Consider the following 15,696-nt stretch of genomic DNA (forward strand, 5'->3'; position numbering starts at 1 on the left):
GGATTGGGCTTAGCAATTTGCGGGCTTAAATGCGGCCCGCCACCAAGTTCTTCAAAAATTTAAAATCGGGGGTTATTTTCATATTTTAGTAAAATTGTGAGGGAGTGAATGGAATTTTTCCTAACCGATTTTAATGATTAATAAAAGTCACCAACCAATCAAAAAGCCACGATCTCCCAAAAACACAAAAGTCAATCTTTGACCTCTCGCGTATCATCCCATCGTAGCCGACAGTCATACATCTAAATTCTTTGACTGTGGCTTTAACTTTACTCTCTACTTGGAAAATAAATAGCTCCTGTTTCTGGAGGGAATCAAAAACCCGGTGAGCATTTTGTGATTTTCTTTCCCGCCATTTTAAACTCTGAACAACCAGATCAATCACTGTTCATTTTACATTCTTCATTTACTGTTACAGATGTTTTGAGATCTCAGCACTTGCGTTCCAATGGCGACGCCAAAAGAGGTAGTGTTTGGAGGAGACGAAGAAGAAGTGAAATCTGAGGGACTCGAAATCGTGTCGATTGGGTATCTATACAAAGGTCCCTGGGAAAAGAAGTACTGGAGCTCCTCCAGGGTTCGATTTCTACCTCGCTTCTCAATTTGAGTTCTGTAAATTTCAATTTCAGTTTCGCCTTCAATTTTACAAATATTTTGTGATGTATGGTTTTGTTAATCAAACTATTGCATTTAGAATTTGAGACGATTAGATAACAAGATAATTGAAATCGCAGTTTGTTTATTCTTCATTTTGAAATATTTTGCATCTGTTAGTATGAAATACATGCGGTAACCAAAGACAGCATGAATTTAAAATTTAAGAAGGAAACTGTAAGGGGCGTTTGATTTGCGTTTTGAATACTGTGTTCTAACCAGGATGCTATTTGGAGTGTTTGGATAGAAAATGAAAAAAATTAGCTCTGTATTGTTATTAGATTTTTAATTATTGTCTAGAATTATATCTAAAATTGTTCCTTCCAAACTCCCCCAAACGGATTTATATAAAATAATAATAATATAATAAAAGAAAGAAAAGGATTGTATTTTTATCTAGAATCGAATTAGATAGCCCTTTTTTTTTTCTTTTTTCTTTTTTTTGAGACTTTCAGTGTGTCTGAAATAATTTCCAGAACTCCAAACCATTCTACTGGATAACTCGGAACAAGATAAATGTTTATTCTATGACCATAGTGTTACTGGATCCCAGGCCATTGATGCCTATTTTGTTAAGGATTGCTGCTGTAGTCTGCCTTGACATATCTGATTGCCCATTGTTTTTGAAAATTGAGAAATTCTTTGTCATCTTCGGACAATTGAAAAGTTGTATACAGGTGTCAGCGTCTGTTTGGAACTTTATTTTATTTTTATTCTCATTTCTTATTTTTTATGTTTTATGAATACGGTCGTTGAGGCGATAGGTTTGATCAAGATTTGTTAAATTTCTTGAATAAGAAGAATGGGCGTAGTATGTTCATAATAAATCAATAGCAATTGCGGAGTGAATAAGATTGGGGTTTTTTTTCTTTTTCCCCTTCAGACACAGGTTTTATTGAATTCTAATGAAGCTGGTCCATGAACATGAAATCCTGCATTAAAAACTTTTGTGAACAAGGTTTTGGAGACTAAATATGGTAGATAAACTGGATTAAACAGCAAGAATTTACTCCGTAGGGCTTGTGTCTGGTTTTCGTTAGAATGTTGTGCCAAGGTGTTGGCTATTATCCTTGGGGAATATGGAATTAGGCATGGCAGTCATATACTAAGTGCTATATGCTCAAATTAATATTTCAGATCACAATTGCAGTTGGCTGAATCATATTAATGTAGGGTAAAGATCGATATCCTTATCCTGTGGGATACCATGCTGTTCAAGCTCACAATGGGAGCACATGTAAGATGGAAATTCATGAAGGTCCAAAAGGCCCTTTATTCATGGTGGGTAGGAAGATCCTGCACTTTCAACTTGTGATGTAGCAGGATTTTGGCTTGTACTAAGTAAGGCTTACAACATTTTCATGCAGATTACTTCCTCTGATGCACATTCATGCTCTGGGCAAACTCCAGATATTGCATGGGAGAAGTTTCAAAAGAAACATTGCCCCCGCATGAAGACTTGGCATGGAAAGAGACTTTCGTGCAAGATAGATGGTGTGGAGGTAGATCTTACTGCATTTTATTAACAGTCAGTTTTTTCTTTGTATCAAAATGCATATGGTTGTGCTTATGTTTCATCCTCCTCATGTTGTTTCTGTGAATATAATATATGCCTGCATGGTTTGGATTGAAAGTTGAGACCAAGTGCTGACATATTATGCTAAATGGAATTTCTTGTGTGTGCATTTAATGTGCAGTTTTTTGGGTTCAAAAATTCATTTGTCCAGAGGTTACTTCGAGAACTGGTGGCAGATATCAATGGAGCAGCGGAGAGGAACTTGTTGTCCTCAAGCTTCTGCAACGGGGCTTCCAGCTCAAAGCATGATAATCAAAACTCAGGAGCATGTGCAGATCCTGATTTCCAACCATACTTGCAAAGAGCACCGGTTACAAAGAAGAGAAGCAGGAAAAATGAAGTCACTAATAGGAAGCCAGTTGGTAGGAGTGGCTTTAAAAAACCCCGACCTGCAAATGAGATGAATCATAAGCGTGAATGTTCTGCACCTCCATCCATTTCAAAAGTGCAGCCATCAGTGCACTTAAATTCCAAAACTAATAAAGAGAGAGATGGTAACTTTTCAGCCAAAGATGGTTTTCCTTCAGAATCCATTGACTTCTCTGTTCACCTTGCAGAGGGATCTGTTATTGTTCAAGAAGTAGCCAACAGCTTGATTGAAGAGGAAAAACCTGTGAGCCTGTATATCTTATAACTCGTCTTTTTTTATAAGGATATATTAGTGCTTTGTGATTGGCACTTTTTTCATTCTACTTTCCACAGTGTGTTGGTAAAGTCAAATTGTGACATGCAAATTATAATATTTAGAGCTATGTATTTATTCATTTCTATTTTTTGGCTGGGTATGTACATATGGGATTTAATGGTCAGTGGTTATATACTGTAGAGTGAGAAACATTCTTAACTTCTCACAGCTTGATAGGTCAAAAAATTTCAGTTTACTGGAGGCAACAGAAGATGTAACTGGAGATGCACCAGTCCTGAAAGACTCTCCATGTGTAGAAACTGTCAATCTTTGTGCACCTGATACTTTAGATTTTGTGCAAGGTATTCCTTATCCATAGTTGCTTGTTTCTACAATGGTAATGGATGCACCAATATCAACAATATATCATCATTCTCCTGTTACTGATAATGCAGACAACACTATGCCTTCCTCTCCATCTACTCGTGATAAAGGTAATTACAGTTTGAAAGAGGACTTTACTACAGCCAACAATGTCCATTCTGAAAGAATTGTAGCTGATTCACATGCAGAAGAAGAAATTGGCACATCTAATTCAAATGCAAGTTTTGGGAAGGGTGGTTTTGATTCAGTTGGTCAGGAAATCACCGAGGCCATGATGACAGTTTTACTTCCAAAAGCAATTCCTCTGCTCAATAACGTCTCAAGAAAGGAAAAGGCAAACTTTAGACTCTCAGAGACTTCACCGATTAGGGTTAATCTGCAGGAGGGGAAAAATGAAACTAGTCTTTCGATGAAACCTTCATCTCCAGGTACAATTGAATCCTAAAACCTGAGCATTTGCTGATAATTTTATTGCCAATATCAAGTACAGTAGCTCTAATGCTTTAGTTTGCCAAGATTTCTCAAGTTAAGTTTGGTGTATGTGTCCTTAGTTTCGTCACTGCTTTCTTCTCTTAAACTTGCAGCTGCAATTGAGAAGACCAATGGTGATAGGGAGGAAAAGTTGCAAAATCAGGATGTGGATTTTGGGCTTGATGCCCCAATTTTTGAAAATTCTAAGTCTTTTGTTCTCGACAGTTTTGAAGATGATCAACATCGGGATCACATAACTAACGAAGTAAAATTGTCTTGTAATATTGTGGAAGCTGATGAACCTAGTACCGATAAAGATATAAATCTTCCCAGCCCTCAGAAAGATTGTGCTGTAGAAGATGCAAGGAATGAATCATTTGTTTATCATGTTGAGACCAGTAACAGCAAAAATGTCTTGAGTCAGGCAAACATGGACCTAGATAAAATGCTTCTGGACAGAGATGCATGCATATCTGAGTCCGTTCTAGACTGCAGATCTTCTAGCAAGGAAGTTTTCTCCAAAAAAGTACAAGATAATTTTGCAAATTTGAGCAAAAACTCAACTGTTGCTGAAATCCATCCTGTGGAGAAAGACCTCAAAAATGAGCCCGAGAGTACTGAAGGTAATGCCATTAGTCCAATCTTCTTTTGTAGCTCTTATTTAGTATTCACCGCATGTTAATATGTGACAAGCCCAATTTACCCACTTTGTGCCTGGCAGCAGGGGCAAGTAACCACTTTATGCCTGCCCCTTCATATAGATCAATACATAGATTTACTATAATACCATTTCTTCCGAAACAGTTTGTTTCCGAAGGGAACTAATTGTTGTCTCTGTTCGCAAAAACTGGATGCTGTAAATCAGTAGATGCACATAACCTAATCTACTATCTGCAAGTGGACCAGTTTCAAGAACTGGAGCTTTACATTATTGTTTATATTTCTTAGGTAACCAAATAGTGATAGGTGTGTGTACTGCTGTAGGTGCAAATGATGCTGATACAAGAGGGATGAATAGTACGGTGCAACTGTCAAGAAAGGATATTCCTGTTAAAGTGGCAAGTGGTGAGACTGGGTCGCCTGTGCAAGTCCCACATAAAGTATATTCCAGGAAGGTCTCAAAGAGAGCTCCTTTAATGAAAAAATTTGATGGTCCTTTCTCGGAAAGTATCATATGCAGAAACTTTATAGATGATCATGTTGCCAAACAACAACATACTGCTGAAACGTTGCTTGCCTCTGAGATTAGTCAAATGAGATCTTCTGATTACAAACCACAGAGAGAAAATTTTGATGCTGCTAGAGATTTGCTTGAGGTAAAATCCTGTTGTTTGCCTGTTATATCAAAGAATTCAACAGTGTTCTGTGCCACCAAAGACAAGGATTTCCATAACTCTTTTGATCCATCTACTTTACACATGAAGAAATCAAAAGCAAATTCTGGCAAGGAACTGGATGAACAGTTGAACTTTGCAGAGTTCAACTCTTCTGTGGTATCTCAAAAACAGGAGATAAGTGGCTGTGAATATACCTCTTCTAATGCCAAGGAATCTCAAGTTAGTTCAGATTTGAAGCTTCAAAAGAATGTGGAATGTATTAATGAGCTAGCTGGCACTTTTGATCTTATGGGATGCTATTTTTTCCCCTTGCCTATTTTATCAGTATTGTTGAGCACAACTGGGGATAAAATCTATGTTTGTGTTTCATGTGGCTTTCTAGTTGATAAGAAGAGAACCCTGTTCATCTATACAGTTGATATTCAAGAACCAAGGGTAGGGAACCCTTCTTGTGTTGGTCATACATCAGTAATGTTGCCATTTTTGAAAGATAACTTTGGTAGAGAAGTAAGTTTTCATATGAATACTTTGCACACCTTTATATAATTTGTTTTGGTTCCTTGCATTTTGTATGCTTGCTTGCTTATTGATGAAGTTTGTCACATGTTTTACTGTTTACTAGATTGCATTGGAAAGATCTTGTGCACTATTCACTCCGGATGGACAGTATCTTGTTCTACTTGACAGCATGAAAACACCTTATTGCAGGTTGTTTGTCTCTGACGATTTAGGTGCAAAACATCTTTAGTAACCGGGGACAAGAACAATGGAAATAATTTCTTATACATTCTTTTCAGGGAAGGGAGAAGTGATTGTTTGTGCTCAACATGTACATCACATCGCCTTGACGAGAATGCAGTGAAGATTGTGAAAGTAAACCCTGGCTATGTTTCAGTTGTGGCAAAATTGAAAACTGATGATTGTGTGCAGTGTATATTGGTTTGTGAACCCAAACATCTCATTGCTGTTGGAGAGAGTGGAAAACTGCATCTCTGGGAAATGAATTCAAGTTGGAGGTGAATTTATCTTATAGTTTCTCCTTTTTCCTTTAAGTAATTGTCATGCCTTTTCTGGTTTTGGGGGATAACCTGCATAATTATTCTTGGGGTTTAATGTTATAGCAGTCAACTGATCTCAACGTCAAACTATTTGGTTCCTCTCTGGGTTTCTGTCTCTTTATGATTGGAGATAAAGTCTTTGTTTGCTAAATTTATACACACCATAAACTGCTAGACTATATTCAAGTCTTAAACACTTTTCCTCTTTCTTCTCCACTCAATTCCTCCTACCAGATGCTCATGACATTTTGGAGGGATTGATGCAAGATAAAGGGGAGTGACACTTAGGGGAAATGAATTCTCAGGCTATTATATGTATGTAGTTTCATTTTTTCCTCCCCTTAGGAAAAAAAAAAGCCCAGTCCTGCGGAGTAACTGGTCGGCAAATTTTTAGATCAGTAGAATTGGATCTTTGTTTATTCAGAATTCATCAAGCTTAGATGCTAACTTAAATTGATGATGTCTTTGATTTGTCCAGAGTTTTAATTCTTCCCATTCTAGTGATAAGATCTTGCATGAAGTAATGGTCTCTGGTATATTATGAACCACTTATCCACATGAGTGAACATTTGTACTTTTGTTTTAATATTTTATCGTTGGGGATGTTTCATATTAGATATATATATATATATATATATATATATATATATATATATATTAATGTTTGCAAATGGAGAATATAACTTATTTCGTTTCAATGTCACAATTTCAGTGCACAGGTTGAAGAATGTATTATACCAATTAATGATTGCATATATCCTTGCATAGTGGAGATGAAGAGAATCCCAAAGTGTGCCCCTCTTGTTGTTGGTCATAATGGTTTCGGGGAATTTGGTATATGGTAAATTGCTTTCTCCAACTGATGTACTGTATGAAAACTATATTCTTTAATTCATATTTGTTATTTAATTTTGTAATCAGGCAATGTGTTGTTCGTCTACTTAATGGCATCTATAGTAGAAACCTTTATGTTCTCATATTTTTCTCTTATTTGATAACGGAATACAATTACATTTAGCCGAAATACCTACTATTTCATCAATTTCATGTCCAGTTGCGATTTTTTTTTACAAGTATATTTCCTACAAGGTTAAATTTCAATATTATTATCATTTTTTTCATTCTAGTTGAACAAATTTGATTGACTTCTATAATTATGGATTTCAATTGGATAGTAAAGAGTTCCTACAGGGTCTTCCTGGTTTTGGACATATCTTGATTGGACCAAATCTTGGTTGTACTTCTTCAACAAATTTTAGCTTGGTACTGGTTTTACTGAGAACATAAAGGCACAATGATCTGAATTTTGCATCATTAGTTCTTTTTTTATTTTTTATTTTTGTGGTTTTGCAAGGTTTTGTTTCTGCACATCCATTTTCAAACTTCTATGACTCTAACGGGTATCTAGTTCATAAGTGGAATCTAAAAGTTACTTGGGACTTCTTGGATTTTACAGAAGTAAAATAATCACATTAGAAATTTAGATCACTAGACATATTTGATGTTGCAAAAGGGTCTAAAACGAAGACATGAAAGTTATTAAGGCCTCTAATATTGTGGAAAGAAACTTCAGAAAGACATGGGTCTTGATTCCAGGCACATGTGATTACAAGTTTGTGCAGAAGCTCAGATTTTTCTGTATTCTTAATCTGATCAACTCAGGGTTTACTTGCCGTTTTGTTTAATTGACCAAACTTTACGGGGCTATTGGTTAATTTAGCCATTTGTGATATAGAGTATGTTAATCCATACAGATTGTTTCTTCCGTCGGATAGCTGGGGTTGGACCTTCTTAAAAGCTCTCTACTTCTGATATCCCTTGGTTTTCAATTTGCTTCTGCTATCTACTATTTAAACACATTTATTGTTACTTAGAACTTTTAATCGGTTTTTGACTTATCTACAAAAGCTGGAGCTGGGAACTGATCATACGAGTTCTTTTCCTGTCACAGACAACTCTATTTAACATAATTAAGCTGCTATTCCCACCATAGGGTACAGCTCATTTCAATTCTCTTTGAGACACTCTTTCTAATCAATTGCAATTTTTCCCCCCTTTTTCAGGGATATTTCCAAACGAGTCCTTGTTTCAAGGTTCTCTGCTGCAAGGGCTTCAATTTATCAATTTTTTCCAATCAATTTATTTAGTTGGCAAAGAAATGGCTCTGTTTCCATGGATGCTAGTCTGGAGCTCACCAATACTGCAACAACATCATTGTTCTCAAAGCACAGTGAGAAAAGTTCCTTTTGCCCATCAGTGGGGGAAGACTCTGCCATTTGGCTTCTTGTCTCAACTATCTCTGATTCTGATGCTCAACATAATTGCATGTCGAGGGACTGCCAAAAAAATCCAGTCAGATTTTGGAGGCTAGCCTTGCTGGTGAAAAATAGGGTGATCTTGGGAAGCCCATTGGATCCAAGGTGCTATGTAGTTTATTGTCCAAGTTTTAATCTGGATTTCCTGATTACAGAAATTGAACAGTTTTTTAGATGCCCACCAAAATGGACTTGTTCCATTCTGTTTGATCATTGTCATAACTAATGCTCGTCTGTAGGGTTGATAGAAATGCAGTGTGATGCTTGCAACATATTTCATGTGATTTCAGGCTTTGATTAGACATTTTATGGAGTCTTGTATATTTGTTGCAAGTAAATGTTCTGGTTGCCACAATTATCCATTGATTAGACCAGTTCAACATCAATTACAAGGTCATGAGACAAGATAAATGTCCCCACTTTTTCAGGTGAATGGTCAAAATGTGTACCTCTAGAGGGGTGCAAAAACTGGAAAATGTACTTATGAATTTGTCTCCGTGATGAAAAAATGTATTCAAGTATAGCTGATTCTTCACTAATTCTTTCATGTTTTTGTCATTTTGAATCCTCTTAGGCATTAAATGTGACAAAAGAATCCAAATTATAAACCTTACTGTGCAGGGCCTCAGCTATTGGTGCATCATCTGGCCTTGGGATCATTGGGACAAATGACGGACTTGTTTATGCGTGGGAATTGTCTTCAGGAAATAAACTTGGCATCCTGCATCATTTCAAAGGTTTGTCTCATCTTACAGGAGTGACTTGGATTTGATAGATTGAGAAGCTAGTAATCCACTTGGAAGCAGTACTGAGCATGTAACCATAAAATGAGTGATGTGGGTTAGGTTTTTCCAATTTTACTTCATACTGATCTATAGGAAACCTTTTATTGCAATTTGTATGACTGCGTAAGGTGATAACGTTTAATGGACCTTACTGCTTGTGCAGATTGTTAGTAATCGGGCTTTTATAATTGGTGGCTTCATGACCGGAAACACCTTAAGATGCATAGAGTCGTGATTACCCGAATGGTCGAATGCATTTTTCCAAAATAATTTTAATGTCTTGTGATTAGAGTATATTTTTTCATTCTGTTTGAAGCTAGCATGAGGTTTTTGATATTCTGTAAGGTGCTATACTTTTAGCTATTGAAGACAATCTTTACTGTTTCTGTTTTTAGATGCTCTGCTTCTGGAACTTAGGTTGTTACTTTTTCTTCTTGCATACATCCTGGTGTCAATGAAATTTTGCCCTTTTTTCTCGTGAATTTGAATTACTATTTTACTTGTCTGTAGAAAAGAAAGGACAAACCATCGTCTTGTCTTATTTCACCATCTGCAGCTCTTCTAACTTCATACTGTCATCCTGATAATCTGTATTCTCAATCTCTATTATTCCTAAATCCTGACACTGGTTCATGTTTCATTCAGGTAAAATATTTATCCGCTGCAGAGTGCGGACTTTTTGACTTCACCATATTAGAAAGAGAATTTCTATTTCCACAGAACTTAGTACTGATTTCTTTAATGACCCCATTCATCCTCCAAAATTTAGAAGAGAAACTGATGTGACTGACATTTTAGGGCGCTGCTTTGGGCAGTAGAAGGGTTCTCACTTCTCAGTGTCTTGCCTTAATCACATTTCACTCAATTGTAACAATATGCTTCACAAGATTGAGCATTTTAGATCAATAACAAAGCTTTGTTTTTTGTTGGGGTGCTATCTGGGGGCGTGACATTTTTAAATCTCATGTCCATAAATAATTGAATTTTGACCATTTGAGTGATTTCTCTTACTCTTTCTCAATGGTGTTAGGTGGAACTGTTTCATGTATAGCTACGGATGATTCTGGGTTGCAAGCCTTGGCTGTTGCCGGTGATGGTCCTGATGGAGGTCAGTTGCTAGTTTATTTGCATGCCCAAGAAAACATTGCGAATCAATGAAACAAAAACAAGTTTCCTTCCAATGCAAAGTACTTTGCATGTTTCAGTCGAATAAGCCAGTTCACATACATGAATTGTACAATTTTGTATTCTGCTCTGTCGCAAATGCATAGTTCATTGTTCGGTTTCTGTGACGATCATGAGATTGCCAATGTACGTATAGTTAGTTTACAGCTACGTTCAACTTACATACATGATAAAACTGGAAGGAAGTTGAAGCAGTTTCTAATCCAAATATCTGGTTCACCACTAAATTTTCTAAACTACATTTTTCTCCGTTCTTTCTGCTAATCGATATCTGGTTGTTTGTTTTCCATGCACGTGTTTTATGAGCTGAATTATTGTAATTAAAGTTACCGTTGTGTTGATGCATGGCAATTTGAGCTAGGTGGAAATTTGGGCCGGGTTTCTCCTGCCATTTTCTTTTGTTGGGCTCCCATTTACTGTTTAAAAATTAGGGCAAATGGGAGTTGTGATACTGAAATTTTTATCAAATTTTTTGTCTTCTTAATGATAAATGTGCTGGTTTGATGTTTTCAATAATAAATGGATAAATTGCAATATATTGATTTGTTAAGGGGTAAATTGAAATGTCCCCTTTCGTGCATTCATTCATAACTGAATTTATGATTGATTAGCTAATAGCAAATCACTGAAGATTCAGCTTAGTAGCAAGGAGCATCTTCCCCCAATCTTAGAGTAGGTTCTAAGCAATTGAACTCGACTAAAAGGATCACCAAAAGATTATTCAAATAAAATTATATTTTTTATTTGAAAAGTCACATGAGCATTAAGACTTCAAAATACGCTTTAATTAAGATTTTTTAAATAAGAAATATTTCTCTTTTTTCAATATCATTGAGTGTCTTTTTTTCTTTAATTCATATTTTATTATTTTTTATTAAATAGTGAAATGCTTTAATTACTATTTATTTTTTTCCTAAAAAAAGTTATTTGATTAAAATAATATTTCGTTTATTTTTATTTGAAAAGTATTTTGGAGGGTAGTATTTTTTTATTTAATACATAAATAAATAAATAAATAAATACTTAAAAAATAAAATTTAATAAATTCTTTTGGTGATATGATACTTTAAATTCAAACTCAGAATGGAGCAATGATTTATTGATAAAAAATCTAACCGCAAATCACTATTGGAGAAATTCCGTGGACGATAATGTGACAAGGGAATAGTTGGGCCACGTGGATCAACATTTGCGGCCTCGACGTTAATCGCGCTCGGCCTTAATTTCTCTTCAACGATGGGTACCGTCCAACAGACGTATAATTGAATTGTTAGGCCGTCGACAAAGAGACCCACGACATGGACAGAATGATCACGTACAGATTTGGAAAATGGATCCGAATCTTGGTTGCGTTCGAAACTCCAACGGTGAATCGAAATTCAAACAGTTCCAGATTTCCATCAAAGAGACAAAGCTGCCAGCTCACACTAAGGTAACTTGATGGGCCACATAAACGTTGCTGATTTTTTACAGCACCGACAAACCAACATCAGTTCCCAAAAAAATGTAGAATAGAAGTAGGCGTAGATATTCCGATGAGACTTTTGGGTTGAAATTATGTGTACTTAAATTCCCAGTAAACTCCACAACAACCTGCTTCAATGAATCAATTTTCTCACGAGACAAGCAAAAAGTTCATTATGAGACACCATCGGTTCAAATTTCAAATCCGCCAGACCAAATATATCGATAGGAGAAAAGCCACCGCACCACTATCACAGCCAAATTCAATTTCAAATTCTAGGCCTCTCATACGGTTCTAAAACTGTGGCAACCACTCTAGAAAAGTTCAAAAGCTCAATGCTTTCACTCAAAAGCAAATATATCATGTTAATAGAATAAATAATAGTAACAACAACCAAGATAATAATGGAGTAAAAAAATAATTGAAGTTACAAAAACAATCAAGGAACTACTGAATCTAGAACTAACAGAAGATAATTATTCCAAACTTGGAAGTCTCTACTTTGCGGCAGCATTTGGTTTCTTTTCAGAATTTTGCCCAGCAGAGTTGAGCTCATCCCAGGCCTCGATCCAGGTAACCATGGCCTCTGCTAACTTGTCGAAGTAAGGGTCCACCTTGCTAAGCTTGGCCTTGACCTGCTTGGCCAGTTCAAGATAGCACTGTTGAACAGTGGTGCATTCCTTTGGAAGAACACAAGATTGGAAGAATGGGATTAGCTCCTCTTGCCAGTAGATACCTTTGTACTCCTTTTTCAGATTAACAAATGGGTTGCTAGCTTTGCTGTGCCATATGTAAGGCAGACCGGTTTTCACACCCCATCCCATATGATCACATATTACCTGAAAATTCATCCACATGAAAAATGTGAGTTTCACCGTTCAATGAGCATAGGTTTGTAAGTTAAATCAGGCAGAAGCTATCAATAGCAACAAAGATGTGTATGCTTCCAGTTCTCAAATTCTTAGCTACCCTCAATACAATCTCAGATCACCCCTATTTTCTAATGGCTTAGACCCTAACTAAAGCAGAGAATATATACCATACAGTAAAACAGTACCTTCATGCACCAGCCAGCCCACATATCATCATAACGTCCTATTGGCTGTCCATCACCCATGAGTCCAAAGTACATTGCCGGTCCAATCAGCTCACGGTCGAATGCCAGATTCATACCGCACATTGGGAACAGGGTTCCCTTAGGAACCGTCAGAACAGCGTCCACATACCTGCGGATGAAAAGGAACAAATGCATAAATGAAAAAAGAAATCAAACAGGTTCTTGATTTCTGAAGAATGTAGTTAGTATTATCACCAGGCATATGAGATTGAAATATACCTGGTGTTTCTCTCACGAGGCTTGACCAGCTGAGTGGGTGCATCATAGTCAGGGATGTTCAGCCAGAGGCCATGAGATACAGCCGTGTGGACACCTTCACGGAGACTGAAAGGGTATCCACGGACAAAGTCCGCACCTTCCCTGTATGGATCATAAAGGGTGTTGAAGAATAATGGAGTGGATGGTGACAACAGGTTCTTTATGTGCTGCTCGAGTGCATTGATCTCTTTGCCAGAGGGATCTTTGGCAACCTGCACATCAAATAGCAGATTCTTAAAATTAAAACTCTTTAAAATTCAATAACAAGAACCAAGAGCCGTTATCATCAAATTATAACGGTGATAGCCTGATAACAAGATCCTGGTGATAAAGAATGAACAAACAATAAGATAAGTTAAAACCATCACAAAATCGGCTCAAGAGGGAGAATCCTCAACTGATTAACGTTCGAAGATCAAAACCAAATGTCAAATTTGAAACTTTTAGACATCTATTTTGAAAAATAGTATAAAACTATAGCATGGTATTCTTCAAATTTTCAAAATTGAGAGTCAGCAAGAGCAAATCATATGATTTATCTGTCCACGATTCACAGAAATGCTAAAATGAGGCAATTAGAGAGAAAGAGAGCTTACAAAGCAATCATCATCAATGGTGAAAATATATTTCTTCTTAGAGACCATGTAGCCAAAGCATCGACAAGCAGAGTCCTTGAAGGAAATGCAAGAAGCCTTAGGACCCAGAATGCGGTTGATGTCGTTTCTGTTGTAGAGCTCGTAGTCAAAGCCGTCAGGGACCTTGATGGTCTTTGATGGGTCACCATCTTGTACGATGATCAAATGATACGGCTCAAAAAATGGCCTCCACATCTCCAAGAAATCCAAGTTTCGAATCGTCGGTATCACGATATCCAGCTCGTGTTTCAGCAGTGGCGTTGGCTTTGTTGAAGGAGTTGCCATCTTCAAAAATTTGAGACAAAATGAGAGAGAGACTTCCGGTCGCGTCCTACAGATGGGTTTTCAAACTTACTGGTTATGGCTCATATATGGAGGAGGGCGTTTGTTCAGTGAAGGATAAAATTCCGTATCAGTCCTTATATTTTTAAGTAATATTCTTTTGGCCCATCGAGGTTTTCATAATTGTAGATTTCGTCCTTTGTCGGCGGTCCCTAGTTTCATTTTGAGTGACAAAAAGAATATAAGTGAAGCATGCAGACTTTTGGTAAGGTGTAATTGTGTTCTTTATTCCAATTTGCAAGTCAATAATTTGAATCTTAATAGAGAGATCTAGTTGTTGTTGTTATTTTTTTTCCAAAAAAAAATTGAAATTAACTAATTGTTTGTTATGAAACAACTAATAAATATTCAAGTTGGGAAATATCTTTTTATTATTTCACATCAAACATGTGATTCTCTATATAAATTGATTAAGAATAAATATATATGAAGCATTCCATATGCATAGAAATTTAAGGTTGCAAAAATACGTGTTGTTTTAATTTAAACCCAATTGCTCCCTTAGGTTTTGACTTTATCATTAAGTTCTTTCATTTTGTTCACATTACTAGTCTATTGTAGAGGTAAGACGGTAAGTTCCAATAAAAAAAATATTTAAATTTTTTTTCTAATAGTGTTCTTCTATGAATTTTTTTTATTATTTTCCAGCTTATCATGTACTAGCTTTTGACAAAGAATGACAATTTTGTTTGGAGTAAAAAGAAAATAAGAAGATAATATATATAAGAGACTTGATTTTAAGAGATAAGTGGATATTTTAAAATTTAATATGTAGTTTTTTTTTCCACTAATGACTGCGCGTTAACCTAACTTTAGGCGGTGGCTTTATTGCCTTATTTTATAAGTAACTTGGTATTTTAACAAACTTGACCCTCGAAGTATTATGTATTTTATATTCAAAGTTAATGAATGGAATAATGGGAAGATCCAATAGAGAAACACCGCCGGAATAAAGAAAAAAAAAAAAAAAAAAGAGAGTCGTGCATGTTATGACGGTAATGGATATTATTAAGTGGGATGCTTGAATTTGAGACAAGGCAATGGAAGCATGAACAAAGAGTAGAAACTGGAAGCCACAGAATATTCGGACAAATGAATATGGCCCTGCAGAACAGTGAGCACACATGCAACTGACGTGCAATAATAAATTTTAAGGTTATTATCATTTTACTACTTTAAAAATTACTAAATATTAAATGACTGCAACAAGTATTATCTTTTATCATTTTCTTACTACATCTTTATAAAAATATCATTTTACTATTTTTTCGTTATAACAAATATCATTTAACTACTTTTCTGTTACAACCGTTAGTTGACCAGTTAGTTGACTAACAAAATACTAATTTTACCCTTCATGATTAAAAAAAAGCTTCATTAAAAAAATAATAAGACGAATTTATTTTGTAAATAAGCTTCATTTTCATAATTCCAACAAAAAAAAATTATGTTGGTATTTTATATCTATTTTAATAAATATATTAAAAAT

General features: G+C 35.8%; 2 protein-coding genes across 2 annotated transcripts; one reads left to right on the top strand and one right to left on the bottom strand.

Moving 5' to 3' along the window:
- Positions 1-337: 337 nt before the first annotated feature.
- On the top strand, positions 338-10,605 carry LOC18044266. Its single transcript, XM_024186708.1, has 15 exons — positions 338-577; positions 1,828-1,935; positions 2,022-2,156; positions 2,352-2,843; positions 3,085-3,217; positions 3,311-3,349; positions 3,428-3,667; positions 3,824-4,333; positions 4,695-5,554; positions 5,670-5,755; positions 5,845-6,063; positions 6,818-6,946; positions 8,169-8,525; positions 9,042-9,157; positions 10,236-10,605. The coding sequence occupies exons 1-15, from the start codon at positions 449-451 to the stop codon at positions 10,361-10,363; spliced, it is 3,681 nt and encodes a 1,226-aa protein (XP_024042476.1). The 5' UTR covers positions 338-448; the 3' UTR covers positions 10,364-10,605.
- Positions 10,606-12,200: 1,595 nt separating this feature from the next.
- On the bottom strand, positions 12,201-14,214 carry LOC18044267 (probable UDP-arabinopyranose mutase 2). The gene is made up of 4 exons (XM_006437822.2): positions 13,827-14,214; positions 13,192-13,442; positions 12,913-13,081; positions 12,201-12,694 (listed from the first exon to the last, which is right to left on the bottom strand). The coding sequence occupies exons 1-4, from the start codon at positions 14,148-14,150 to the stop codon at positions 12,353-12,355; spliced, it is 1,086 nt and encodes a 361-aa protein (XP_006437885.1). The 5' UTR covers positions 14,151-14,214; the 3' UTR covers positions 12,201-12,352.
- Positions 14,215-15,696: the final 1,482 nt, after the last annotated feature.

The sequence above is a fragment of the Citrus clementina genome, unplaced genomic scaffold (assembly GCF_000493195.1).
Source record: "Citrus clementina cultivar Clemenules unplaced genomic scaffold, Citrus_clementina_v1.0 scaffold_4, whole genome shotgun sequence".
Classification (NCBI taxonomy): Eukaryota; Viridiplantae; Streptophyta; class Magnoliopsida; order Sapindales; family Rutaceae; genus Citrus; species Citrus x clementina.